Below are 27,949 nucleotides of genomic sequence, written 5' to 3'. Positions count from 1 at the left end.
TGTAAAATAAATCAACTATTCCCTTTTGATTTGGTTCCTCAGATATTAACACATTTTTGCTCGTCTCCAAAAGCTACGAATGACCTAATTGGATGAAGAAACCGAGTCACACCGGTCACATGACCTGGACTGACCTCTGACCTGCTCAAAGGGATCCACACACTCCTCACTTCTAACTAGAGATGTCCGATATTGGCATTCAAATGTAATACATTTTTTTTTTTTTTATATATATTTTATTTACATTTATTTAACCTTTATTTACCCAGGCAAGCAAGTAAGAACAAATTCTTATTTAATTTATTGTCAAAAGTATGCATAATGTTGTGTTCATTCCACGACAAGAGATAAGTAATGTTAATTACCTGAAATTATTCAATTCCCCCGCATATATCGGTATCGGTTGATATTGGTATTGGAAATTAAGAGTTGGACAATATCGGTATATCGGTAAAAAAGCCAATATCGAACATCCCTACTTCTTTAAAAAAAAATTTATATATGTTTTTGTAGACTTTTATTGGTTTGTACTACCAATAAAATGGGAGGAAATGGGAGACAGAGCAGGGGAAGACATTCGGCAAAGGACGCCGGGTCCCGGAAAATCGAACCCGGGTCGGCCGTTTCGCGACGCAGCGCGTTACATGGTGTGGCTACTAGAGCGCCCGAACATCCCTACCTCTAACATCTCTGGAGACAGACTCCTGTACAGAAGAAGCTTCCAGAAGGTTCCGGACGCCGCCACGTCCTTCACCAGCCAAGCAGCAACTCATAATATAGTAACACACATACTGTAGCAGCGCACTGGATGTAGAACACAGAGGCACGAGCGACACGCGTCTCGTCAGACGGCAGAGCGGAGACACGGGACAGAGCTGCAGGACGACAGCAAGTATGTAACTGTTATGTGTATTTTATCTTTTTTTTTGTTCGACTGGAATGTTAGATTTTATGATGTGAATTTGTATATATATGTATACATTTCTTATTTATATGTTTTGTTTTATTTTTTATTCGTATTTTTAGTTTTTGTACATTTGTACTGTACTTGTTTTGTCCAGGACGCGTGAATACTTTCGACAACAAATGTTTGTTTCCGCGTTCGAGTTTTGCGCTCTGATTGGCCAGGTCATGTGACATGTGCGCCAATCGTGGGACAGCAAGTTCTGCGCCAATTTCCGGGTCTAACAGCCTGCAAACTACCTGGCGTTCTATCGCCCTGCTCTAAGACAAACTCTAACCTTAACCAACTTCGAAAGAGCGCCTAAGCTTAACCAGTGTATAAACTTGCGGTCCCACGATTGGGCATACATGTCACATGACCAGAAATGACCTGGCCAAACATTTGTTGTCTAAAGTATTCAGGCGTCCCCAGGAAGACTATAGAGGCTCTTTCGTGTGTCTCTAATGGGGATCCTTTTAACCCTTTCACTGCCGCACTACCAAACGGTTAACCCTTTCACGATACACAGAATGTTAACCCCTTTCACTGCCAACACGACAGCAGGTTAACCCTTTCACTGCCACACTACAGCCGTCGGTGGTGTGATAGTAAAGGGTCAACCTTCTGTAGTGTGGCAGTGAAAGGGTTAATAAACATAGACAGCAGCAGGACAGAGCAGCAGAGGGACAGAGCAGCAGCGGACGGTGGTCTCTCGGCCGGACGCCGCCGCCATCGTCATCAGGACAGGACGCTCAGGGCGTCGGTCAGCGTCTTCAGCTCGTCCTTCACGGCCTCCAGGCCCCCGCGCACCTTCAGCGGACTGTCCAGCACCTCCATGCTGCTGGTGTACGGGTCGAAGCGCACCGAGAACGGACGCTTGATGTTGGCCACGTACGCCCTGTCGGAGAGAGAGAAGTGGAGCGAGGGGGAGGAGAGACTGTGTGAGAAGCGTATATATATATTTTCTGTTAGGATTTTCTGTTAGGATAACAGTACTGTGTATTTGCATATCTTGTATGTCACAAATGTAACATGTATCTGTCTATTCATTCTGTTTAAACCAATGGGGTTTTTCTTCACAGTTGCAGATAAAGATTACGCTACACTAATATTATAGTATTATACTATTATAGTATATGACTCGTCGTAAAAGTTTTAATAAAACATTTATCATAAATGATGTAGCTGCATCCGCTTGGCGCTCGGCGCTCCATCAAGACGTCACCATCACTTTTGTACCAACCGTGCCCTTATTGGATTATTTATGTTGACGAAACTGATGAGTTATATTCATTAAAGAAAGTTGATTTAATAAAAAAAAGAAAAAGACAAATTTAATCAGATTGATCACTTTATTCAAATTGAGGATTTAGCTTGAGGATATATTTATATATATATATTCTTTTATGATTACGTCATAAAATATGACGACAGACATTCGAAGCTTCATTCGAAACTTCGAATGTAAAAAAAAATGACATTCGGTACTGTACAGCCCTAGAAGCAACACTAACACATCCATCTACATCCACACGCACACACTCACTTTAAACACTCACTTTTAACCCATCGCCATATTTTTATCTATTTATTACAAAAATATTTGCACTACATCCATACCTCATTTTTGCATTTAGCATTTTATAAAGGTTTGCACTTTGTGCCTCATTTTTGCATTTTGTATTTAATAATTCTGTACTTTAGGTTGTACTTTAGTTTGTATATTGTATATTTTGTATAGTGTTCTTTATTCTTTTGACCTTTTTTTACTGTATGACGCACAATCTCAGGAGGCTCATACAGAACCAAGCGTTTCACTGTAATGTACATGTACCTTATATATGTGACAAATCAAACAAAACTTGAAACTTGAAACGACTACATATTATGTTAGTTTGTATGCGTTTAACAGTGTTCCTGGGTCTGGTTCTGTTCTCACTGACTCTCAGACAGACAGTTTGTTTTCCGACGTTTGTCGTTTTCCTGCGTGTTTCTCCCGCCGGGGCACCTGGGACGCTATGTGGTTAACCCTTTCACTGCCACACTACCAAACGGTTAACCCTTTCACTATAAAACGGTTAACCCATTCACTACCACACTACCAAACGGTTAACCCTTTCACTGTCAAACGGTTAACCCTTTCACTACCACACTACAGAAGGTTAACCCTTTCACTACCACACTACAGAAGGTTAACCTTTCACTACCACCACACTACAGAAGGTTAACCCTTTCACTGCGACAACACAGAAGGTTAACCCTTTCACTACCATTCTACAGAAGGTTAACCCTTTTACTATCACACGACAGACGGTTAACCCTTTACTATCAGTGGGATAGTAAAGGGTTAACCTTCTGTAGTGTGGTTAGTGAAAGGGTGAATAAACGCTTGAAGTAACGCGCCTGTATTTGCCTGTACAGTAAAGATGTGGGAGAGTTATCCCGGCAGAGAGAGAGAGAGAGAGAGAGAGAACGCTGTGTACTGACGTCAGTAAAGCTACAGTACTTGTTTTGCAGCATTTGTTGCTAAATGAAACATTACATTCTGCAGTGAGAAGGAACACATTGGTAACAGCTGTCGCTCTCTGACCTACAGCTCTGTGGCCTCAGGGTTTGGCTGCCTGTTCCCTGACCCTGGCCTTATGGGCCCTCTGTGTGTGTGTGTGTGTGTGTGTGTGTGTGTGTGTGTGTGTGTGTGTGTGTGTGTGTGTGTGTGTGTGTGTGTGTGTGTGTGTGTGTGTGTGTGTGTGTGTGTGTGTGTGTGTGTGTGTGTGTGTGTGTGTGTGTGTGTGTGTGTGTGTGTGTGTGTGTGTGTGTTCTCATGCAAGTGTGTGTGCGTGTGCGTGTACGGTGTGTGTGTGTACTCATGCAAGTGTGTGTGTGTGTGTGTGTGTTCCCATGCAAGTGTGTGTGTGTGTGTTCTCATGCAAGTGTGTGTGTGTGTGTGCGTGTTCTCATGCAAGTGTGTGTGTGTGTGTGTGTGTGTGTGTGTGTGTGTGTGTGTGTGTGTGTGTGTGTGTGTGTGTGTGTGTGTGTGTTCTCATGGAAGTGTGTGTGTGTCTGTGTGTGTGTTCTCATGCAAGTGTGTGTGTGTGTGTTCTCAAGAAACTGTGTGTGTGTGTTCTCATGGAAGTGTGTGTGTGTGTGTGTTCTCATGCAAGTGTGTGTGTGTGTGTGTGTGTGTGTGTGTGTGTGTTCTCATGCAGTGTGTGTATGTGCATGCACACTGCATCTTTGAGGTCTTATGCACGATGTATGTAGTGATGCACCGATGTGAAAATTGTGGCCGATACCCGATAACCGATATTAATATTGCTGTTCTGGCCGATACCGATATTTACCGATGTCGATATCTCTGTATAAACACTTTTTTTTATGATAATCAAATAAAGAGCTATTTTCCAAAACACGTTTCTTTTTACTTTTGTCCATTTATTTTCAGAAATTACTGATATTTTGAAACAATTTAAGACCAAAACATGTTAAATAATATTTTTTTTTTATTTTTTTTAAGAATTAAATTTTTTAAAATTTATTTATAACCATATTGGCCGATATTATATCGGCGGCCGATATATCGTGCACCACTAGATGTATGTATATTATGCACGATATTATGCACGATGTATGTATATTATGCACGATGTATGTATATTATGCACGATGTATGTATATATATTTTTTTTTCACTTTTTCTCCCATTTTTCTATATTTTCTCCCATCCCAATTTCGTATCATCCAATTCAACCCTCCCCTGTCACGAACGCTGTTTCTTGCCTCCCACAAGCCGGCTGCAATGTGGACTAAGTCATACATAGCACAAGTCCCCTCCGGTACTTGAGGTAACAGCAGTCGCATCTTTTCACCTGCGCAGCTCGATCTCTCAGTGGCGAGGAGTAACGCGTGGGAGGCTCACGCTGCCCCCGACACTTCCTGATTCTACTGCGCAGGCGCACCAACCGACCTGTAGGAGTCGCTGTCCACAACGCCCGATCCCCACCCATCAGTTTCCCACCCCCTAATATGGCCAATGTGTATTAGTACGGACGACCAGCTAAACTGAAAGCAATGTGGAGCGCTGGGCTCGAACAGGCGAGCCCAGTGTCTCCGCATTCGTGGCGCGCGCCTTGCCCACTACGCCACGTAGCCACCCTACACCTACACGATGTATGTATATTATGCACGATGTATGTATATTATGCACAATGTATATATATTATGCACGATGTATGTATATTATGCACGATGTATGTATATTATGCACGATATTATGCACGATGTATGTATATTATGCGAATCCGCGTGCCGCTACCTGAGCTTCTCCTTGGCGTCGCTGAAGCTGTTGGACACGAAGTAGACGGACTGGTAGTTCTGGTCCTGGTACGGCTCCGCGGCCGCCGCCTCCGGGTCGAACTCCCTCCTCTCCGGCTCGTCCGACAGCGCGTGCTGCGCGCAGAGAAAACCAGTCGTTATGTTATTAATAACGAGCCTTTATTGTGCAATAATGAAGAAGAAGAAGAAACAGGTCCTCTCTGACACAACAACAACAACAACAACAACACACCCCGGCAAACCCGATAAAACGTGGAACGGATTTAACGATATGAGATTACTGCTGTAATAATATCCATGAATAAGGAGTTTCTCCGTCCCGCAAAAACCCCACACAGTACAGCCTTATAAGGCCAAATCTGTTCAGATCGCCCCCCCCCCCCCCCCCCCCCCCCCCGAGTCTCCCCTCGACAGACGGGGAGAGAGAGAGAGGGGGGAGAAAGGGGGAGAGAGGGGGGGGAGTGGACAGCTCAGCTGGCTGTGGCAACACACAAATATGTTGCATTGTTTTTGATTGAGAAGGGAAATGATGTGCCAAAGTGAGGCAACACTTGCCCAACCCCCCACCCCCACCACCTGGTCCCAAAGCCCTCTATACTTTACAGTATGAGATTGATCTCTTGATCTTTTGCAATAAAAACACTTGAAGCATTCCTGGCGTTGAGAATTATTCCGCATACTACCAGATAATACCCCAAAACCCATAATTGTGTGTGTGTGTATTTGCCAGAAACTCATGACTGTAGTCCAGTGAGCTTGAGACAAACTGCGAACCCCTCAAGAAAATGGCCGCAGCGAAAAAGAAGGGGAGGACTTACACTGTAAAAATCTATTCTGAGTAAAATAACTAAAAGTAAATCAGCAGATCGGGTAGTTTGATGGTCAGTTCCGTTTAGTTTTACCAGGGTGCTCAAATTAAAAATACATATGCTACTGTCTTTTACTAGTATGCACTTTGCTACTAAGTAATCAACCTATGCTGATATATCTATACTACCGTAACGGTAGTCATATCGTCACCTTAAACTTCGATGCCCCGGGAGAGTTTCGAACCCGTGGTCTCCCACACCGCGGGCAACAGCACAGACCACTACACCAAGAAGTGAACTCACTGCTTTGTAACGTGTCTATGTGTCTTTTGAGGGTGAGAGTGAGTTTAACCCATAGCACCGCTACTCACCACAGTCACTTCACAACATCTGAAGTCCATCGTGACAGTGCTTCGCGGTACCATCCGTTACACTACTATGCACTCAAGTTCGACACTGTTTGACGAACGATCTTACTGACCCTTAGCTGCCAGAGTTGTACCCTTTCTGCTGACTTGTTGTCGCTTTGGATAAAATAATCAGCTGTTCTTCAAACACCACGGTACTTATGGTAGGAGGAGGACCACGCACGGTTGGCTACCAAGGGGTCACGTACCGGCTAGCATGGTATACTTTGATGTTGAACAGTAAAACCGATGTTCTGCTTATAGTTCAGCAAAAGCTAACATTAACGTTAACTTCCTAATGCTACTTTTACCACAGGGGTAGGGTAGCTAGTGGTAAGTTGAACCTAACATTAGCTAATTAGTCTGGTCAGTTTGGGGCAAATATGGGGTCAAAGGCTGCAAATCATGATTAACATTTGAGTCAACCTTTACAGGCTAAGAGTAGTATGCGTGTACCGTGTAGTCAGTAGTTTGGCTAGTCCCCAAACCATACATATGTAACGGATGGGGGGGGGGGGGGGGGGGGGGTGGCCACTTCTGAAGGCTATAAGATGGAGAAGAGAAACCGTACCACGAGCTCTCCGTACGAGGAGAGGAGTCCTGCTCCGTAGGCCTTCACCTCCCCGTCCTGTCTGCACAGGCCAAACTCCACCGTGAACCAGTATAGCTGAGAAGAGAGACACAGAGAGAGAGAGAGAGAGAGAGAGAGAGAGAGAGAGAGAGAGAGAGAGAGAGAGAGAGAGAGAGAGAGAGAGAGAGAGAGAGAGAGAGAGAGAGAGAGAGAGAGAGAGAGATGAGAGAGAGAGAGAGGGAGACAGGGAGAGAGAGAGGGAGACAGGGAGAGAGAGAGGGAGACAGGGAGACAGGGAGAGAGAAAGAAAGAGGGAGAGAGAGAGGGTGGAATAGAATATCATTGCTCCACTTGATGGATGATGTTTTGACCTTAGATGTGTTGGTATCAGATAGATAGATAGAAAACTTTATTGCCATTTCAACACATGGTTGATTGGGATTTGTCTTGGTCTTGGTGCCAAACATACAGTACATACAGTATAAAAACATACAATATAAAAACACACAAGAATACATGCGATGCAATCCCCACAATAGAAGTATTTCACAAACAATTAAAAAATTATACGGTACAGTGTTCCAATTTAAAGTGCATATTGCCCTTAAAGTGCCTGTCGGCTGGCTGGTGCTAGCCCTTGTGGTACAAAGTGCCTGTGCATTAGGACTTGAGTTCAGGTGAGTTCAGAGGAATCCATCATCAGTGCGTTTGCAGATTGTCACTTCACTTACCGTAGACAGTTTCTCAATATCTTTATCTGAAGCCCCCAGTGAAGCAAGACCGATGTTCTGCAACAAAACATTGGAGGTCTTTTAGCAGAGAGTAACACCAACGACACAGGTCGCAGGCAGACTGGAAGTCAATTAGGTCCCAAACTATGCTTGGTTGAGTAGATATGCTTGGTTGAGTAGAACATACCTGGGAAAACTGGGCAAACGTTCGGTCTGACAAGATTGGAACATGTCCCAAGAGTTCATGAACACAATCCCTACAGACAGAGAGGAGAGATATGGTACATTATGAACACAATCTCTACAGACAGAGAGGAGAGATATGGGACATTATGAACACAATCAAATCAAATGTATTTGTAAGGCCCGACAACACACGTTAATGTCCCCATGGCCGGACACGTCTTCTTTAAACAAGTCAAGAAGAAACATCACAATAAGTCAAGAACAAAACAAGAACACCATAAAGTCCAAAACATTTCAAATAAATGCAACAATCCCAGATATACCCCCCCGCGAAGGTAAGGAAAACTCACTAAAACCTAGCAATAGGAAAAAATGCACCACAGGCAATGTGGAGGAGAGAAACCTTAAAAGGGCCATTCAAGGGGGGATCTCCCTTCTTAGACGTCGGTGATAGTAGTGTTGCAATAAAACAGGCGAACAGTTGGTAGGCATGCACTCATGTGTGTAGTGAAACACAGATAAGTGCATGCAATAGCAACTGAACATTTTCAAAAACAATCTCTAAAGACAGAGGAGAGATATGGGACATTATGAACACAATCTCTAAAGACAGAGAGGAGAGATATGGGACATTATGAACACAATCTCTACAGACAAAGAGGAGAGATATGGTACATTATGAACACAATGTCTACAGACAGAGAGGAGAGATATGGGACATTATGAACACAATCTCTACAGACAGAGAGGAGAGATATGGTACATTATGAACACAATCTAAAGGTGAAAGGTTAACCTTGTGTAGTGTGGTAGTGAAAGGGTTAACATAATAGAATAATTCTTTACCATAACAATGCTTCCCCTGTTTGATATCCACACAATTTAAAACCTTTAAAATGTAATACCATAAATTATGAACACAGAGGTCCAGACCATAATAAATGTATATATATATGTAACGGTTGTGCCATCGTCACCTTAAACTTCGATGCCCCGAGGGAGTTTCGAACCCGTGGTCTGCCACACCGCGGGCAACAACACAGACCGTTATACCAAGAGGTGAATTCACTGCTTTGTAACGTGTCTATGTGTCTTTTTAAGGATGAGAGTGAGTTTAACCCATAGAGCACCGCTACTCGCCCCTGTCACTTCACAACATCTGAAGTCCATCGTGACTGCGCCTCACGGTACCATCCGTTACATATGTATATATATATATAATGGTAAAACAATGGCTGAAGACTAGGGATGTTCGATATTGGCTTTTTTAACCGATATCCGATATACCGATATTGTCCAACTCTTAATTTCCGATACCGATATATGCAGGGTTCCCCCCCCCCCCAAAAAAACTGAATAATTTCAGGTAACATTACATATCTCTTGTCGTGGAATTATGCATTATGCATACTTTTGGACAATAAAATAAAATAGAATGTGTTCTTACTTGCTTGCCTGGGTAAATAAAGGTTAAATAAATGTAATTTAATTTTTTTTAACCGATACCGATATTTTCCGATATCAAGTCAAGTCAAGTCAAGAGTTTTAATTGTCACGGCATACAAGTATACAATGAAATGCGGGTGTCTTACATTTTTAATGCCAATATCGGACATCCCTACTGAGCAGATGAAGAGAGGGAAGGTACTCACGGCTCAGGTGAGTGCACGGGGGAGGAAGTACTCAGGGCTCAGGTGAGTGCATGGGGGGAGGAAGTACTCACGGCTCAGGTGAGTGCATGGGGGAGGAAGTACTCACGGCTCAGGTGAGTGCATGGGGGAGGAAGTACTCACGGCTCAGGTGAGTGCACGGGGGGAGGAAGTACTCACGGCTCAGGTGAGTGCATGGGGGGGGGAGGAAGTACTCACGGCTCAGGTGAGTGCACGGGGGAGGAAGTACTCACGGCTCAGGTGAGTGCATGGGGGAGGAAGTACTCACGGCTCAGGTGAGTGCATGGGGGAGGAAGTACTCACGGCTCAGGTGAGTGCATGGGGGAGGAAGTACTCAGGGCTCAGGTGAGTGCATGGGGAGAGGAAGTACTCACGGCTCAGGGTGAGTGCATGGGGGAGGAAGTACTCACGGGCTCAGGTGAGTGCATGGGGGAGGAAGTAGCTCACGGCTCAGGTGAGTGCATGGGGGAGGAAGCGTGGCGGATGTACTGGGTGCACTGGAACACCCGGAAGGCCAGGCTGGCCAGGAAGTCTCTGGCAGAGAGCAGCCCCGCAGCGGGACGCAACACGAACCCTGAGCGATCTGTGTGTCGGCGAGAAAACCTGCTGTTAATAATAACGTTTGAGATTTCATTTAACTAAACCATCCTACACTCAAACTATATGTTCTCCCTACCCATCCTTATCTACCTCTCTTTATACCCATCCTTATCTACCTCTCTTTATACCCATCCTTATCGACCTCTCTTTATACCCATCCTTTCTACCTCTCTTTATACCCATCCTTATCTACCTCTCTTTTTACCCATCTTTATCTACCTGTCTTTATACCCATCCTTATCTACCTCTCTTTATACCCATCCTTATCTACCTCTCTTTATACCCATCCTTATCTACCTCTCTTTATACCCATCCTTATCTACCTCTTAGGGCTGTCAAAATTAATGCTTTAACTTTGGAGATTAATTTAAATTAATTAAAGCATTAAAATAAATTAATCTAGATTAATCTATGGAGTGAAAAATCTTCAACGTTCTGAACTTTCAGCAGTATATTTGCTTGTTCTTTTTTTGCATTGACTCATGCACCTTTTTGAAAATCATCTGACATGAAGATGGAACACATTTTTGTTGTTAATATGATTTATATTACTATTAAAATAGTATTTGAATCTAAATATACTTTTTGTGTTGATTTTACATTAATTCCATGATTTGACTCTCAAGTAAATATCTGTTACAAGCTTCGGTCTTAAATCGAAAAATGCTATTTTTAATCTAGATTAATCTAGATTAATTACAGAAAATTGTGAGATTAATTAGTTAATTTTATTTTATCTTTTGATTTCTACCCATCCTTATCTACCTCTCTTTATACCCATCCTTATCTACCTCTCTTTATACCCATCCTTATCTACCTATCTTTATACCCATCCTTATCGACCTCTCTTTATACCCATCCTTATCTACCTCTCTTTATACCCATCCTTATCTCTACCTCTCTTTATACCCATCCTTATCGACCTCTCTTTATACCCATCCTTATCTACCTCTCTTTATACCCATCCTTATCTACCGCTCTTTATACCCATCCTTATCTACCTGTCTGTCTGTCCCTCCTGGTTACCTTTGAGGAAGCGGGACACGTCCTCGAGCTGGGGGATGTTGTCTGGACTGTACCCACAGTCCCTCTCCAGCAGACGGAAGGCGTTGAGGTGCTCCCTGCAGGCGTGGGTGGTGTACAGGTCCCTCAGGGTGGAGTACACTTCTCTCCTGAGAAAGCCATATAATAATAACAACGCAGTTGTTATGACATAATGGGAAATCAAGGCCTTTAGAGTGGTATCCATGAGATCCTCGTTTTTCTGTTCATTTTGGTGACATCTATTGGTGATAAATGGACATTGCAGATTCTTGCACCGTATTGACTTGCTTTCAATATGAAAACCCATGCTAACTACTGAGCTAACTACTATGTTAAGTACTGAGTTAGTCTTCTGTTCATACATGTTAACTATTGAGTTAGTCTTCTGTTCATACATGTTAACTATTGAGTTAGTCTTCTATTCATTCATGTTAACTATTGAGTTAGTCTTCTGTTCATTCATGTTAACTACTGAGTTAGTCTTCTGTTCATACATGTTAACTATTGAGTTAGTCTTCTGTTCATTCATGTTAACTACTGAGTTAGTCTTCTATTCATGCATGTTAACTACTGATTCCAAACAAACTGCTGTTGCTGCTGGCGATGTAAACATCCTACCAGACACCAGTGTTTGCGTGTTACTTTATAAAGTGACTGAATAATTACGTCTCTCTCCCTAAAGAAAGCGTGGGCAGAATATAATCCAAGACAGATAGAAAAACTGCTTCAACGACTCTTTATTTGGTAAAGGTGTCTCACCTTTAGAATAATGTGGCTGTTAATTTGTTTCCTCAAGCAAAAACAACCGTTTAATTCTATTTGAGAGTAAGAGCCCTTCCTGACATTTGATCTAATAATAATAATAATAATAATAATAATAATAATATCTTGGATTTATATAGTGCCTTTCAGGAGCCCCAAGGCGCTCAACAGTAGGGGGTAGCTAAGGGGAAGGGGATCGGGGGAACAACGTAACAACAAAGTAAAACAAAATAAAAAAGACAAGCTATAAGTCTGGGTTGCTCTGATAGCAGCCGGCCTCCATCTGCAACTGATCTGCTAAATGACCATGAAAGGCTAATTAATCAAAACCTTCTGACTCGCAAAAAAATGGAAACGGAACTGACTCACTGAAGAGCAAACTGGACACGTTAGTTTTGACACAGCGCAGGTTTATGAGCGCATTTATAAAGGATGGATCATATTAAACACATCTGGAGACGTCTTGTGTTACTTTTCAGGATAGCGTGTGTTCAAACAGCGCTGGGAAAGATAAGTAGCACCATATTCAGAAGGACTTTTTTTAAATAATAATATACTGGTACATCACGATATTCAGAAGGATTTCTATCAGTATTAAACTGGTAATCATGATATTCAGAAGGATTTCTATCAGAAATAATATACTGGTATATCATGATATTCAGAAGGATTTCTAGAGGAGAGGAGAGAAGAGGAGAGTGGAGAGCAGAGGAGAGGAGAGGAGAGGAGAGGAGAGGAGAGGAGAGGAGAGGAGAGGAGAGGAGAGGAGAGGAGAGGAGAGGAGAGGAGAGGAGAGGAGAGGAGAGGAGAGGAGAGGAGAGGAGAGAAGGAGAGAAGAGCAGAGGAGAGGAGATAGTGCTGATGTTTCAGAACCATGGACAGCGTGTACCTGTTCAGATTGTGCGAGACATGTACAACAGGAAGTAAGGTTAAAAGTTATACTGTTTACTTTTACTCTTACTCATAGAGATTAAACTACTTTATTGCCTATATTTATTGTAACGTATAATGTAACTGATAGGGCATACAGATGCTCATCTACACCTTTGTTTACACTGTTTATTTTTCTCATATTTTTTATAATTTTATAATAATAATAATAATTTATAATAATAATAATAATAATAATAATAATAATAATAATAATAATAATAATAATAATAATAATAATAATAATAATAATAATAATAATAATAATAATAATAATAATAATAATAATAATAATAATAATAATAATAATAATAATAATAATAATAATAATAATAATAATAATAATAATAATAATAATAATAATAATAATAATAATAATAATAATAATAATAATAATAATAATAATAATAATAATAATAATAATAATAATAATAATAATAATAATAATAATAATAATAATAATAATAATAATAATAATAATAATAATAATTATAATAATTATTATTATTATAATAATGCAGGACCTGCTCATTCAGACTAAATTATATTATTTACACTGTTTATTTTTCTCATATTTTTATATTCAGATCTAATTATATTGCCTATAGTTATGTCTTTCTACTATTACCCTGCCCATACATGTTCCTCCCCTCCCCCCTTCTCTATACTGCTATGACACCCACATTTCATATCAATAAAGGAATATCTTATCTTATTTCATGTCTGACTGGTAGGCATGCTTTTAAGCATCGGACGGCTCGACGTCGTTGCACTTTGCTCTCGTCTGTCGGCTCCAGGCTGCGTTTGCGCCGATCAATCAATACATTGTTGGAAAATTTAATTTGCCGCCTTTCGACCGTCACCACATTCAACCTATTGCGTGATTCCATTCTCGAGTTACAAGACAAAACATCCGGCGAGCGTCATTTAACAAGCCGTTCCGACGAGTGACCACGACCGGTTGTGAGCGGTCCTGAACTGACTGAACTGTCACCGCTGAATGGCGTCAATGATTGACCACCGTTGTAGCCAAGGAGCATCTGCTCTCTACAAGTAGTGGAAGTACTTTTACTCAAGTACTGTACTTAAGTACAATTTCGAGCTACTAGTATTTTCATTTTAGGGAACTTTATAGTTTTACTCCACTACATTTCAAAGGAAATATTGTACTTTTTACTCCACTACATTTATCTGAACCCATCAGTTACTAGTTACTTTGAAGAAAAGGATTTTGCATAGAAAACATAATAAGATACAAAATAAAAAATGTATGAAGATTATATGCTTTCACATTTGAAGCCTGTCAACTTCAAGAGCACGTAATCAGAGCAGCATAACTGGACCACATACCACTTTAACATCACCTTTAATCAGATCAGCGTAACTGGACCACATACCACTTTAACATCACCTTTAATCAGATCAGCATAACTGGACCACATACCACTTTAACATCACCTTTAATCAGAGCAGCATAACTGGACCACATACCACTTTAACATCGCCTTTAATCAGAGCAGCATAACTGGACCACATACCACTTTAACATCGCCTTTAATCAGAGCAGCATAACTGGACCACATACCACTTTAACATCGCCTTTAATCAGAGCAGCATAACTGGACCACATACCACTTTAACATCACCTTTAATCAGAGCAGCATAACAGGACCACATACCACTTTAACATCGCCTTTAATCAGAGCAGCATAACTGGACCACATACCACTTTAACATCACCTTTAATCAGAGCAGCATAACTGGACCACATACCACTTTAACATCACCTTTAATCAGAGCAGCATAACTGGACCACACACCACTTTAACATCACCTTTAATCAGAGCAGCATAACTGGACCACATACCACTTTAACATCACCTTTAATCAGAGCAGCATAACTGGACCACATACCACTTTAACATCACCTTTAATCAGAGCAGCATAACTGGACCACATACCACTTTTAGAAGTGGTATGTGAATTTGAATGGAGGACTTTTACTTTTACCAGAGTACTCATTTATCGGGGTATTTCTACCTTTACTTAAGTAAAAGAACTGTTGGGTATAGTTCTACCGATCCTCAATTGTCTTTATTTTATAAAAAAAATATATATATATATTGTATTTATTTTTATTTTATTCGTTTTTTATTTTGTTATTCATGTGAGCCTGGGGGATATTCAGGATGGCGTGGAATTGGGGAGCAGGGGTGATGGGTGAATGCAAGCAATTCTTGTAAAAATGTTGATGAAATTATTATTTGATGAAATTAATATAATGTATCTGCACCCCTTTTTAATAATAATAATAATAAAAAAATATATATAAAAAGAAAAGAAGTAGTATTAAATAAATACATAAAAAAAAAAGAAAAAAAAAGTAAAGGAACTGTGTACTTCTTCCACCGCCGCTCTCTCTACCGAGCGCCTCCTTCCAGTTGTCAACATGTTGCTCTCGAACCCACGCTGCGTGCGGAATGAAACCCAGATGTGCCGCCCCCCTTAATTGCCCGCGCAGACGTGTGGTGTCTGTGGCGTCTGTGGTGCGAGTAAACTCACCGCGGACAAATTGAGGATTCATATTAAACAGGAATTTGGGATTTTGGCTCATTAGTGTAACAGGGTTCACATGTACAGAAGACTTGGGTTGAATAACAGTATCGTCGTCACGCAGCATTCAGCCACATAAAGGTATTTAAATGGAACACTTACCAGGTGCCGATCTCCTCCGCTGTGTACTCCACTCTGGGGATGGTCTGCCCGCTGAGGACAGACAGGAGAATCAACCAATCAGGGCTGCTGCTGTTCTTGTGTGATGTACCGCACATTTTATTGCTGTCTGATATATTGCAAATGTTATTGCTGTCATCTTGGCCAGGTCTCCCTTGCAAAAGAGATCTTCCTGGTTAAATAAAGGTTAAATAAAAATGGTCTATGTTGTACATTGAGACCGTAGTGAAGGTGTCTTACGATCTGTATTTGAAGGCAATGTCTGCAATCATCTTCCTCCTCTGCCTGTACACGGGGTCTGAGTAGCCCTGTGGAACACATGGAACACACTGAGGTTAGACACACAGACAGACAGACAGACTGAGTATATACAGTAGATAGATAGAGAGAGAGAGATAGATCAATAGAGCTTGTTGTTCTGTTTACTACTGTACATCTATAGATCAATAGAGCTTGTTGTTCTGTTTACTACTGTACATCTATAGATCCATAGAGCTTGTTGTTCTGTTTACTACTGTACATCTATAGATCTATAGAGCGTGTTCTGTTTACTACTGTACATCTATAGATCCATAGAGCTTGCTGTAGGGCTTGTTACCTTTTGAAGTCACATTTTGTAATAATTACAATGCTCCTGTTTGTCAGGACAATACATTATGATATGTATAGCTGAAAAGATGTGATTGCAAGCTGCATTTAATGATTTTAGCGTACAATGGGAACATATGGCTTCCTGGTTGAGAGCCGCTAAGGGCAGGAAGAGTATTGAGAGTAGAAGTGATCTATTGTAGGTGTTGGTCTTTTAGTAGGAAACCTAAATGACTCTGGCCTCATCCTAATAGGCTGCTGACTAAGGTATTGATTGACAGGGGGATCCTGGTCCAACTCTAAGTGCAGGTCTAAGTGCAAGTCTGTACTCACAGGGTGGTCTTGGTCTAAGTGCAGGTCTAAGTGAAGGTCTAAGTGCAGGTCTACTCACAGGGTGGTCTTGGTCTACGTGAAGGTCTAAGTGCAGGTCTAAGTGCAGGTCTAAGTGCAGGTCTAAGTGCAGGTCTACGTGCAGGTCTAAGTGCAGGTCTAAGTGTAGGTCTAAGTGCAGGTCTAAGTGCAGGTCTAAGTGCAGGTCTAAGTGCAGGTCTAAGTGCAGGTCTAAGTGCAGGTCTGTACTCACAGGGTGGTCTTGGTCTAAGTGAAGGTCTAAGTGCAGGTCTAAGTGAAGGTCTACGTGCAGGTCTAAGTGCAGGTCTAAGTGCAGGTCTAAGTGCAGGTCTAAGTGCAGGTCTAAGTGCAGGTCTAAGTGCAGGTCTAAGTGCAGGTCTGAGTGCAGGTCTAAGTGCAGGTCTAAGTGCAGGTCTAAGTGCAGGTCTAAGTGCAGGTCTAAGTGCAAGTCTAAGTGCAGGTCTAAGTGCAGGTCTAAGTGCAGGTCTAAGTGCAGGTCTAAGTGAAGGTCTAAGTGCAGGTCTAAGTGCAGGTCTAAGTGCAGGTCTGAGTGCAGGTCTAAGTGCAGGTCTAAGTGCAGGTCTGAGTGCAGGTCTAAGTGTAGGTCTAAGTGTAGGTCTAAGTGCAGGTCTAAGTGCAGGTCTAAGTGCAGGTCTAAGTGCAGGTCTAAGTGCAGGTCTAAGTGTAGGTCTAAGTGCAGGTCTAAGTGCAGGTCTAAGTGCAGGTCTAAGTGCAGGTCTAAGTGTAGGTCTGAGTGCAGGTCTAAGTGCAGGTCTAAGTGCAGGTCTAAGTGCAGGTCTAAGTGTAGGTCTAAGTGCAGGTCTAAGTGCAGGTCTAAGTGCAGGTCTAAGTGCAGGTCTAAGTGCAGGTCTAAGTGCAGGTCTACTCACAGGGTGGTCTTGGTCCAGGTCGGGGTCGTACTTGGTGACCAGGTGGTGACACTTGTCCAGCTCTGCTATTCTCTTTGGGAACCAGTGAACTATAGAAGAGGAGAGAGATACGGATATGGCGTGAAACACAAAAAAAATATTCTAATCCACATAAATGGCATAATCATACTCCCTTATTCAATAACAATGCACTCCTGATTAGAAAACGACCTATAAGATTCCCTAGATGGGAAAAGCAAGGCATACATACATTAGGAGATGTTTTCAACAAACAGGGTATTTGTAGCTATGATGAAATAGAAAAAAAGTTTAATCTCACCGGTTCCACATATCTTTTTTACGCACAATTATTGTTATGTTTGAAGACTCACGGTGTTCCATTAAAGATACCAATTGCACACCACAGATACCACAAATGTTTCTATGAAAGAGAGACATCGAGAGGTTTTGTATCAGATTTTTATCATCAATTACTAACGGCTTCGTATGAAACCCTCCACCTAGACTCTGTTTGGAGGAGGGATATACCAGACCTAGAAAAAGATTTTGATTGGCAAGAAGCCTGGGCAAATGTTCGACTTGCATCAAGGAACCCGGACCATCAACAAATCAATCTTAACTATATTCATAGGACATACTTGACTCCTATAAGACTGAACAGAATGGGTCTTAAACAAGACTCCAAATGCTCCTTATGTACAAATGGGGACGAGGGGACATTTATGCACATGTATTGGGACTGCCCACCAGTTAAGATATTCTGGGAAGAAGTGACCCAGCAATTATCAAATCTCTTAATTCTGAATATACCTGTACACCCCTCTATATTACTGCTGAATGATGTTTTTGAATATGCAGTACCTATACAACAAAAGAGATTGGTTTTATCTGGTATTACAGTGGCTAAAAAACTGATAGCATCACGATGGTTTCAACCGGAAAAAATTTGCCGAAAGGTCTGGATTCTTACATATCTCGATGTGATTTATCTAGAAATATCTACAGCAAGAATTTTGGGTCTCAATGAATCCAAATTGACAATGTGGTTAGAAGTGGTGGAGAGAATAAAAGCTAGCATTTAATGGTAGTGTTTGGTTAGGAGCGAAGGATAATGGATGGATTATCCATGGGGGGGTCCAGGGCGGGGGGTGCGAGCAAGAGCATATGTGTGTAGGGGAATAGATAGCAGGTATTAGGGGTATATCCTGTATAAGACATTTATCCAAACGATGAGTTAACTGATGTACACTGTTTTACAATGCTTGTATATCTAATCGTGTGTTGTCATGTTTGTTTATGTGTTTGTTTAAAAAATAATACAAAAAAAAGAGGAGAGAGATATTGTTGAAATATGAAAACAATTGTAGAGAAAATACAAATAAAATACAAATTTTAAGTAATTTCTCTATCCTACAACATAATAATAATAATAATAATAATAATAATAATAATAATAATAATAATAATAATAATAATAATAATAATAATAATAATAATAATAATAATAATAATAATAATAATAATAATAATAATAATAATAATAATAATAATAATAATAATAATAATAATAATAATAATAACAACAACAACAACAACAACAATAATAATAACAATGATAATAATAATAATAATAATAATAATAATAATAATAATAATAATAATAATAATAATAATAATAATAATAATAATAATAATAATAATAATAATAATAATAATAATAATAATAATAATAATAATAATAATAATAATAATAATAATAATAATAATAATAATAATAATAATAATAATAATAATGATAATGATGATAATAATAATAATGATAATAATAATAATATTATAATATTTGGCCATCTGGTAGATCGATATGTCCATTGGCTGATACTATATTCCTTTACTGCATACTGAATTCAGCGTCCCAAAAAGTATTCCAGGCTACATGCTATAGGCATAGCTTTAGGCCAGTGGGGCCCAACCAGTCGATCGCGATCGACAGGTAGATCGCGGGCTGATTTCAAGTAGATCTTGATTAATAAAATTCGATAAAAAAAAAATAAAAAAAAATAAAAAATGTTTGCTAAATCAACTCTTCCTCTCCTTGTTAACTACAACAAGCAATGCTGTTTGTTATTTAAAATGAGGTCAGACTCGGCACTGACAGATTTGTGTTCATTATGCTGCTTTTATAAAGCCTCAAATGACGGCTTACAATATACAATTTTGGCTGGTAGCTCTCGGGCTAGGTGGTAAATAAAAAAGTAGATCTTGGTTCAAAAAAGGTTGGACACCCCTGCTTTAGGCTAACAAAAAAGTCCACCCATGATGAAAAAAAAAAAACACCGGTCTGTAACAGGGAACACTGCATTATCGAGACAGCGCCCCTACGAGGATCTGGCCGGTAATGCACTTTCCGAATCCCAAGAGTAGGGTAATTACAATGGAGTAGGATATTACAATGGAATAAAAGCCAAAACAACCTTACCACGTATATATACGTGGTTGGCGCTCAAGCGTTGGATCCGAAACACGTATATATACGTGGTTGGCCACGAATGTGTTAACAACTTATCCTTGCTAAGTTTCAGTTTCACTTCTAGAGAGAATTTAACTTCACGACGAGACTGAATACTAGAGAACAGATGACATGTTACAACAATGGCAGAGGATTATTTGGATTTAAACACAGTGGAGCTCAGATGATCTGTCCAGAAAAGTATGTTTCTTTTTTTTAAGTTGATTGTGCCTGTGAGTCCGGTGGGGGAGAATGTTGATGTGTGTGTTGGCGCATGTGTGTGTGTCGGCGACGCGTGTGTGTGTCATTCCATTGGTTTCATTTGGTTAACGTTATTGAGCGAACAAGAAAACGAAAGAAAACTGTAAAATTGTAATGACCCTGCAGCTGTTCCAATGTAAATGTGCCTTTCTCCGTGCACTTTCGCCTGCTCTGAACTGAAGTCGGGGACTCTGTGTGCTGCGCGCTGTTCTTGCATGGAACCTGCGAGTGCCTGCATGTGCGACTGGTGTGTTTGCGCTGTGGGGCGTATTCGTCGTATGGCTGTGCGTACCGCACCGTGACGGCCATACCGTAAATTCGCGGGACGAATACACGTAGCGTTACACCCCTAGTGCGTGCGGTTGGCTGCGACCAAGGCACAATGGAGCGACTTTTCAGCCCTCTTTCTGTATCGTGCATGAGGACACATATAATACCGATAATCTAGCGTTATTTTCAGAACGATTCATAAATCAAGCCACAAATGGCACGATTTCTAAGGAAATGCATTGAAGCATGGTTTGCTCGAGTTTCTTGAGATTAGACAGAATCGCTCTGGAACTATACTCATATTCACCACGGTATAAAACGGAAATGTATGTATGAAAAAATATTCAGTTTTTTGCATGTTGACTGGAAGAAACTCACTGACAATCGACGTGTTTATTAGATCCATAGCTATAATATTTCATATAGTTTTAGCACTCGCAAACACGGCATTCTCCCCATTGCATTACAGCGATGGCCTTCTAACCAGAAGGTAAACAGCGCCCCCTTGGTGTCCATTGAGATAATAATAACAATGATAATAATGATAATGATAATGATAAGGATAATGATAAGGATAATGATCATAATAATAACAATAACAATAATAATAATAATAATAATAATAATAATAATAATAATAATAATAATAATAATAATAATAATAATAATAATAATAATAATAATAATAATAATAATAATAATAATAATAATAATAATAATAATAATAATAATAATAATAATAATAATAATAATAATAATAATAATAATAATAATAATGATGATGATAATAATAGTAACAACACAAATAATTATAATAATGATAATGATAATGATAATAATAATAACAATAATAACAATGATAATAATAATAATAATAATAATAATAATAATAATAATAATAATAATAATAATAATAATAATAATAATAATAATAATAATAATAATAATAATAATAATAATAACAACAACAATAATAACGATAATAATAATAATAATAATAATAATAATAATAATAATAATAATAATAATAATAATAATAATAATAATAATAATAATAATAATAATAATAATAATAATAATAATAATGATAATAATAACAACAACAACAACAACAACAACAACAACAACAACAACAACAACAACAATAATAACAATAATAATAATAATAATAATAATAATAATAATAATAATAATAATAATAATAATAATAATAATAATAATAATAATAATAATAATAATAATAATAATAATAATAATAATAATAATGATGACGATAATAATAACAATAATAATAACAATAACAACAGCAACAACAACATCAACAATCATGATAATAATAGAAGTGAGCTCACATTTGACCTCCTTGGTGGTCTTGACGTCCTCCGCGATCCTCTTGATGGAGCTGACCAGCGTGTTGACGTCCGAGAGGTGCAGCTCGCAGCGCACCAGGTACTGCAGGCCCTCCTGGCTGTCCCTCCGGGTACTGCAGGGCCGCGTCTCCAGGTGGTGGATCTTAGCCCCGAACGTCTGGAGGAGCGCACACACACACACACACACACACACACACACACACACACACACACACACACACACACACACAGACAGACAGACAGACAGACAGACAGACAGACAGACAGACAGACAGATAGACACACACACGCACACACACACACACACACAGACAGACACACACAGACAGACAGACAGACAGACAGACAGACAGACAGACAGACAGATAGACACACACACGCACACACACACACACACACACAGACACACACACACAATCACACACACACACACACACAGACACACAGACACACACACACACACACGCACGCACATTCACACGCACACACACACAGACACACACACAGACACACACACACACACGCACATACACACAGACACACACACACAGACACACACACACACGCACAGACACACAGACACACACACACACACACGCACATACACACAGACACACGCACACACACACACATACACACACATGCACATACACACAGACACGCGCACACACACACACACACACACACACACACGTTTACATTTACATTTAGTCATTTAGCTGAAACGCTTTTATCCAAAGCGACTTACAAGTTCTGTACGACAAGTCATCAGGAAGAAGGGCACAAGTCTATCAGCTGAGTAACAATGTTCATCAAGGTGTTGCGTGCTACAGTGTAGGTTAGTATTAGGACAAGTGCATGACAGTAAGTAGATTTTTTATTTTTTTATTTCAGATAATGATTGAAACGGCTAAATTGACCAAGGTGCCTTGGAAATGTAAGTGATAACTGTGGGGTTGTGTTTAAACGTCACGGAGTCTGACATATGTAGCTCCATCAAATGGTTTCCCCCTTAACACTTTCTATGCCACTCACGGGTTTTCTCGGAATTATTAATATCTCGTTGAAAGCCACTCACGAGATTTCTCGGAATTTTTCTTTTTTTCTTTTTTGGGATCTGAAATCATATTGCATCATGCGAGCCTACCCTAGTCTACCCGAGCGCCGCCGGCGATCAGATGTGGAAAAAAGCGCCCCCTATCATCTCCCAGATGACATAAGGGATTTTGGAATGGACTCAATGAAGATGGATGGGGGAAAAAATCCTGTACTCCACATTTTCCAGTCCACTGATGCAGCCGGGGTTATCAGAGTTCATTCTGGAGCCTCTGAGCCCCGTGGAATCATGTGTTCTACTGTATCACGTTGGATCTATACACTTATCGATTTTTTCGAATGGTGATCAGGAATTGGAATATACCAGTTGGATACCATCTGATGTCAGGTAAGGAATCTATGTTATCAGTGTTAGGATAATCAGACTCATTTTGATGAAGATATAAGCTGTTTTGTGAAATGTCCTCTATCGGTTTCACTGTAAAAATCCAAGAGGAAATGAACACGGCGATTATCCGTGTGCGGCTCGAATGGGCGTGCGTGTACGTATAATATTGATCATCTAGCGTTTATTTGAAAACGATTCATAAATAGGCCGACAAATATCAACGTTCTGGAATATTCCAGTAAAAGACGATTATTATAGAATGGTCTAGAATGGACAGTTTTTTACCTCAAAACGGGTGCTTTTCAAAATGCTCTCAAACGGAAATGAAGCGATAAAAAACCAATCTGCCTTGACAGCACTGACTTGAAAAGGATTCTTTGATAAGCAACGGGCAGATTAGACACATAGCCATAATTTAAAACAAGGCGATATTAAGATTAACATTGGCGCCGATGGTGGCATTCAAGCGCTAACTCTGGCGCCACCTCGTGGCACTGAAAGTGTTCATTCATTAACAATTTATTTAGAATATTCCAAACCCACTTTTCCTACAATGTCTTCTGCCTAAAATGTCTTGTTCACACAGTCTACCGTTACTGATTCATAGAACTGCTGTTCAGTATATCTGCTGATATACCAAGTACACTGTAAAAACTGAGGGTCATCTGGTCATTTTTAAACTATCAGCTAATTGTATTCAACCAAAACTGTGTAAAATGCAATTCATAAATGGTTCAAATTCATTGAATTCAGCTCAATTCGATTTCAAACGGCACATAGTATTTTTTTTATTATGTATAGGTTACTAATAATTATTTAATAAATATTAATTAACCCCAATCCCTAGACCATCAGCTTCGGACAAAAGATATTGAGATATATATTCCATAAAAATGTTCGATTAGAGAGAGTTTCTATATGTTAACAATGGAGCAACTCAAGTCTCTTTGCTTTGATATACATTAGTTACACATTTCTTGGTATATCGTATTTTAAAATCCGGAGGAAATTCTCAGATACCGATATTATCTCTCTATATTTTAGCTGGTATCAGACTGATATCCAATCAGTCAGTGCATTACCAAATATTCAGTCTGAAATACAAACACTTCTGGTTGTATATCTACATTTAAAAGGAAGGAAAGAAAGAAAGAAATTCTGGTTGTATACTCTACATTTAAAAGGAAGGAAAGAAAGAAAGAAAGAAAGAAAGAAAGAAAGAAAGAAAGAAAGAAAGAAAGAAAGAAAGAAAGAAAGAAAGAAAGAAAGAAAGAAAGAAAGAAAGAAAGAGAGTTATATACCTCGAACACTTTGAGAGAGCGGGACAGCGCGGGAGCCTGTGAGGTCCTCAGGGTGAAGAAGAGGTTCAGCAGAGCCTGTCCGTCCTCTTCCTCGAACACGATCTGTTCGCTCGCCTCCGCCACCTCTGCCGCAGCGGCTGCCGCCTCTCTCTCTTTGCGCGCATCCTCGATCAAGCTTTGCCGCCGGCCGATAAACCTGGTAGACTGATGATCCAAAAAGAAACCAAAGTCCTGAGTCCTGTACATGTGTCCAGGTTATCCATGTAAGCGCTTATTTGAGAAGCTGCACAGACACAACACAACGCAGACTACCACAGTTGGTACAAATGGTAAATGGTGCTTTTATATATATCTTATAACTTGATAAGATAAGATGATCCTTTATTAATCCCCTTGGGGAAATTCAGATGTCAAAGCAGCATGGGGGGGGGGGGATACGCGCTTAAATAAAGCGCTAAGCGATAAAGCGATTTACAATTCTGTTCCTCACATTGGGTCTCATTCCCCAAAATGTTCCAAAGAGTTCTCTTGGAAGACTTATCTTGGAACCGACTGAGACAGAATCAAGGACAAGTTCACTCTGAGTCCCCAACGTGCTGGTAATATGTCTTAAGTGGCTCAAACGGTCGCACCTGTGATATGATCTGATATCTGCGTTGGGGAATGGCATTATGTCTTAAACTCGAACGCGCGTCCCCGTTCAGGTCATTTGCATACAAAACAACGCCTCCAGAGCTCCTTATAAGGCAAAGTAATGACGCAGCTGTGTGGAAATGGATGCGGAAGTGCCTTGCGAGTCTTGTGCGACCCATCGAAATGAGATTAGATTAATGTATTGTCATCATATATAGTACAGCTCGTGGACGTGGTACACCTGCCGCAGCGCGCGCGCACGCACACACACACACACACACACACACACACACTCACACACACGCAGTATACTGTAGCCTACGGCATAATGAATGAACGCATAGGCTTATTATTCCATTAATGCCTACGGCGTAATGAATGAACGCAGTATAGGCTTATTATTCCATTAATGACTTGTTGCATTAGGATTTAGATACTATATGCTCTGCCCTACGTACAGTATAGTTACAGTCTGTACTTATACTGTACGATAGGGCAGAGGCAGAGCATATAGTATCTACTAAATCCTAATGAAACAAGTAACTAGAATATATTAAGCCTATACTGTTCATTAGACACGTAGGCCATACTGGCGCACACAAGACTTATGGAATATTAATGCAGTCTATTTCCATGCGATTAGCTTTAGTTCTTATTTATTTATTTATCCACTGTCATTTCAGTGTTGGTGTATATGCTATATAGTGTATTTCAATATAAGTTTAATTGATTAATGATATATTCGAAGGAATGCAGGTTTATAGCTATATCAAACAACGGTCTGTCCCATTGTATATAATCAATGGGGTATATTGCATGTTGACCTGCATTCTTTCAAATGTATATAATTAATCATTCAAACAGATGTGTAACAAATAAGAAATACAAATTCCACAGAAGGCATTAAATAATTATTATTTTCAATCATTTCACAATAATTGCATAATTGTGTTTGAATATCTGAGTAATTAAAGTAATTATACATTTGTCCAAAATAGCTGGTTCAGATATGGTTAATCCAGCTGCCCTGTGATCAGATGAATCCATAATTTTTCCGACATCAAATGCGTAATTTCTTATCGTACAAATATTGTCATATTTATTTTAATTATGATCAAGTAATTAATTCCAAGGAGGCCTGTAGCGTTAACATGAAGGAATCACTATGAGAACACAGTCTGTCAAGTTAATAAAATTTTCAATTAGTCAATCAATCATAAGTGTGCTCCTCAGCACTCTTAAATCTGCTCTCAGCCAAGCTCAAATCTGATCTCAGGAACATTTGGGGACTTGCGCTCCCAGTCTGTCTTAATGGGCAGAAATCTGCCTAAGAGGACATTTTTGGTCGTAAATCCGTTCGGGAATGAGACCCATTTATCCATTCACTCACACATTCACACACCGACGGCAGAGGCGACCATGTAAGGTGCCAACCTGCTCATCGGGAGCAGTTAGGGGTTAATAAGTGTCTTGCTCAAGGACACATCGACACGCTGCCCGGGAGGAGCGGGAATAGAACCGGGAACCTCCGGATAACCAGACGACTGCTCTACCTCCTGACTCCTGAGCCACTATGTCGCCCAGTTGGTGATACGCGCTCACCTTTTGGATACCAGATGGGAGCTTCACTCTCCAGAGATGCGCATTATAATTAGGGAACCCATAGCTAAATCTCAACGAGAAACATAACAGCCACATGCTTTTAGTCTGTTAATTATTTGTATTTCCCATTGTGTCCTATGATCTCCTATCTATCGCCGTGCCCGTGTCCTGTGCGCAATGCGCGCCGCGCGCCCGTGCGCAAAGGTGATCTCTCCATCCATGCGCCTCTTCAGGCGCAGTGGAAACGCGTTTTAATCAACCCATCAATAAATAAGGCATATAATAATAACACACAGCCGATATTAGGATCATCTAAGAGTATTATAACCCAGTAGAGTCTAATAAAAAAAAAAAACATGGCTCGGTGTGAAATGCAGTCGTGAGTGAGGCTCGTGTTTCTTGATGAATTGATCAAGATCAATCACTATGAATTGAAAATGGGGGACCCTGATGTAAACAAGACGCAAGTCTTTCTCTGGTCTGCATCCCCTTATTAACAATTGTGTGTATTGAGCCGTACTGTATTGTACCCCATTCTGCAATCTGTTAAATAAAGTTGTCATTCATTCATGCTTACCGTCACAGAATCGGACCTCTCCATCTCGGACGCTGCCCTGCGGACGCTCTTCTTGGAAGACGAGGAGGGGTTGCTGCTTGAAATCGGCATGTTTACGTTGTTATTATTTCTTGTGTTTTATTAGAACGAGAGCGAGGAGGATGACTGTTCTGGTTCCCTGTAGTGTCGCTCCCTGGATGTACCTCCTGGCTGTTCAGTGGTGCGCTCAGGCAGACGCCCAGTGTCCTCTCTTATTTATGGGGGGGGGGGGGCCGGGGGGGGGGTCATTTATTTGTACTTCCTGACGTCAAGAGCTTTCGTCCCTCGATCTCTTATCAACCAACGTCCAACGCACAGCGTCCAGCAACACACACAGCCCCTGTTTGACTTCATTCTTATTCAACAGAGCATGGCATTATAAAAGCTGTTTTCGTGTGGGTTTCGTTTTTAGCCTAA

The 27,949-nt window shown here is 40.2% G+C and overlaps 1 protein-coding gene across 1 annotated transcript; it reads right to left on the bottom strand.

Annotated features, from left to right (window-relative positions):
• th (tyrosine hydroxylase) lies at positions 1 to 27,691 on the bottom strand. The gene is made up of 13 exons (XM_084335346.1): positions 27,515 to 27,691; positions 24,703 to 24,906; positions 21,940 to 22,114; positions 17,548 to 17,636; positions 15,959 to 16,026; positions 15,701 to 15,751; positions 11,276 to 11,421; positions 10,097 to 10,232; positions 7,981 to 8,050; positions 7,794 to 7,850; positions 7,063 to 7,158; positions 5,256 to 5,389; positions 1 to 1,841 (listed from the first exon to the last, which is right to left on the bottom strand). Exons 1-13 carry the CDS (start codon positions 27,602 to 27,604, stop codon positions 1,682 to 1,684), a joined length of 1,476 nt encoding a protein of 491 aa, XP_084191472.1. The 5' UTR covers positions 27,605 to 27,691; the 3' UTR covers positions 1 to 1,681.
• Between the last annotated feature and the right edge of the window lie 258 nt (positions 27,692 to 27,949).

Source organism: Notolepis coatsorum, assembly GCF_963971535.1.
Source record: "Notolepis coatsorum genome assembly, chromosome: 18".
Lineage (NCBI taxonomy): Eukaryota > Metazoa > Chordata > Actinopteri > Aulopiformes > Paralepididae > Notolepis > Notolepis coatsorum.
The sequence above is the reverse complement of the archived record's forward strand: the minus strand, read 5'-3'. Positions and strand labels throughout refer to the sequence as shown.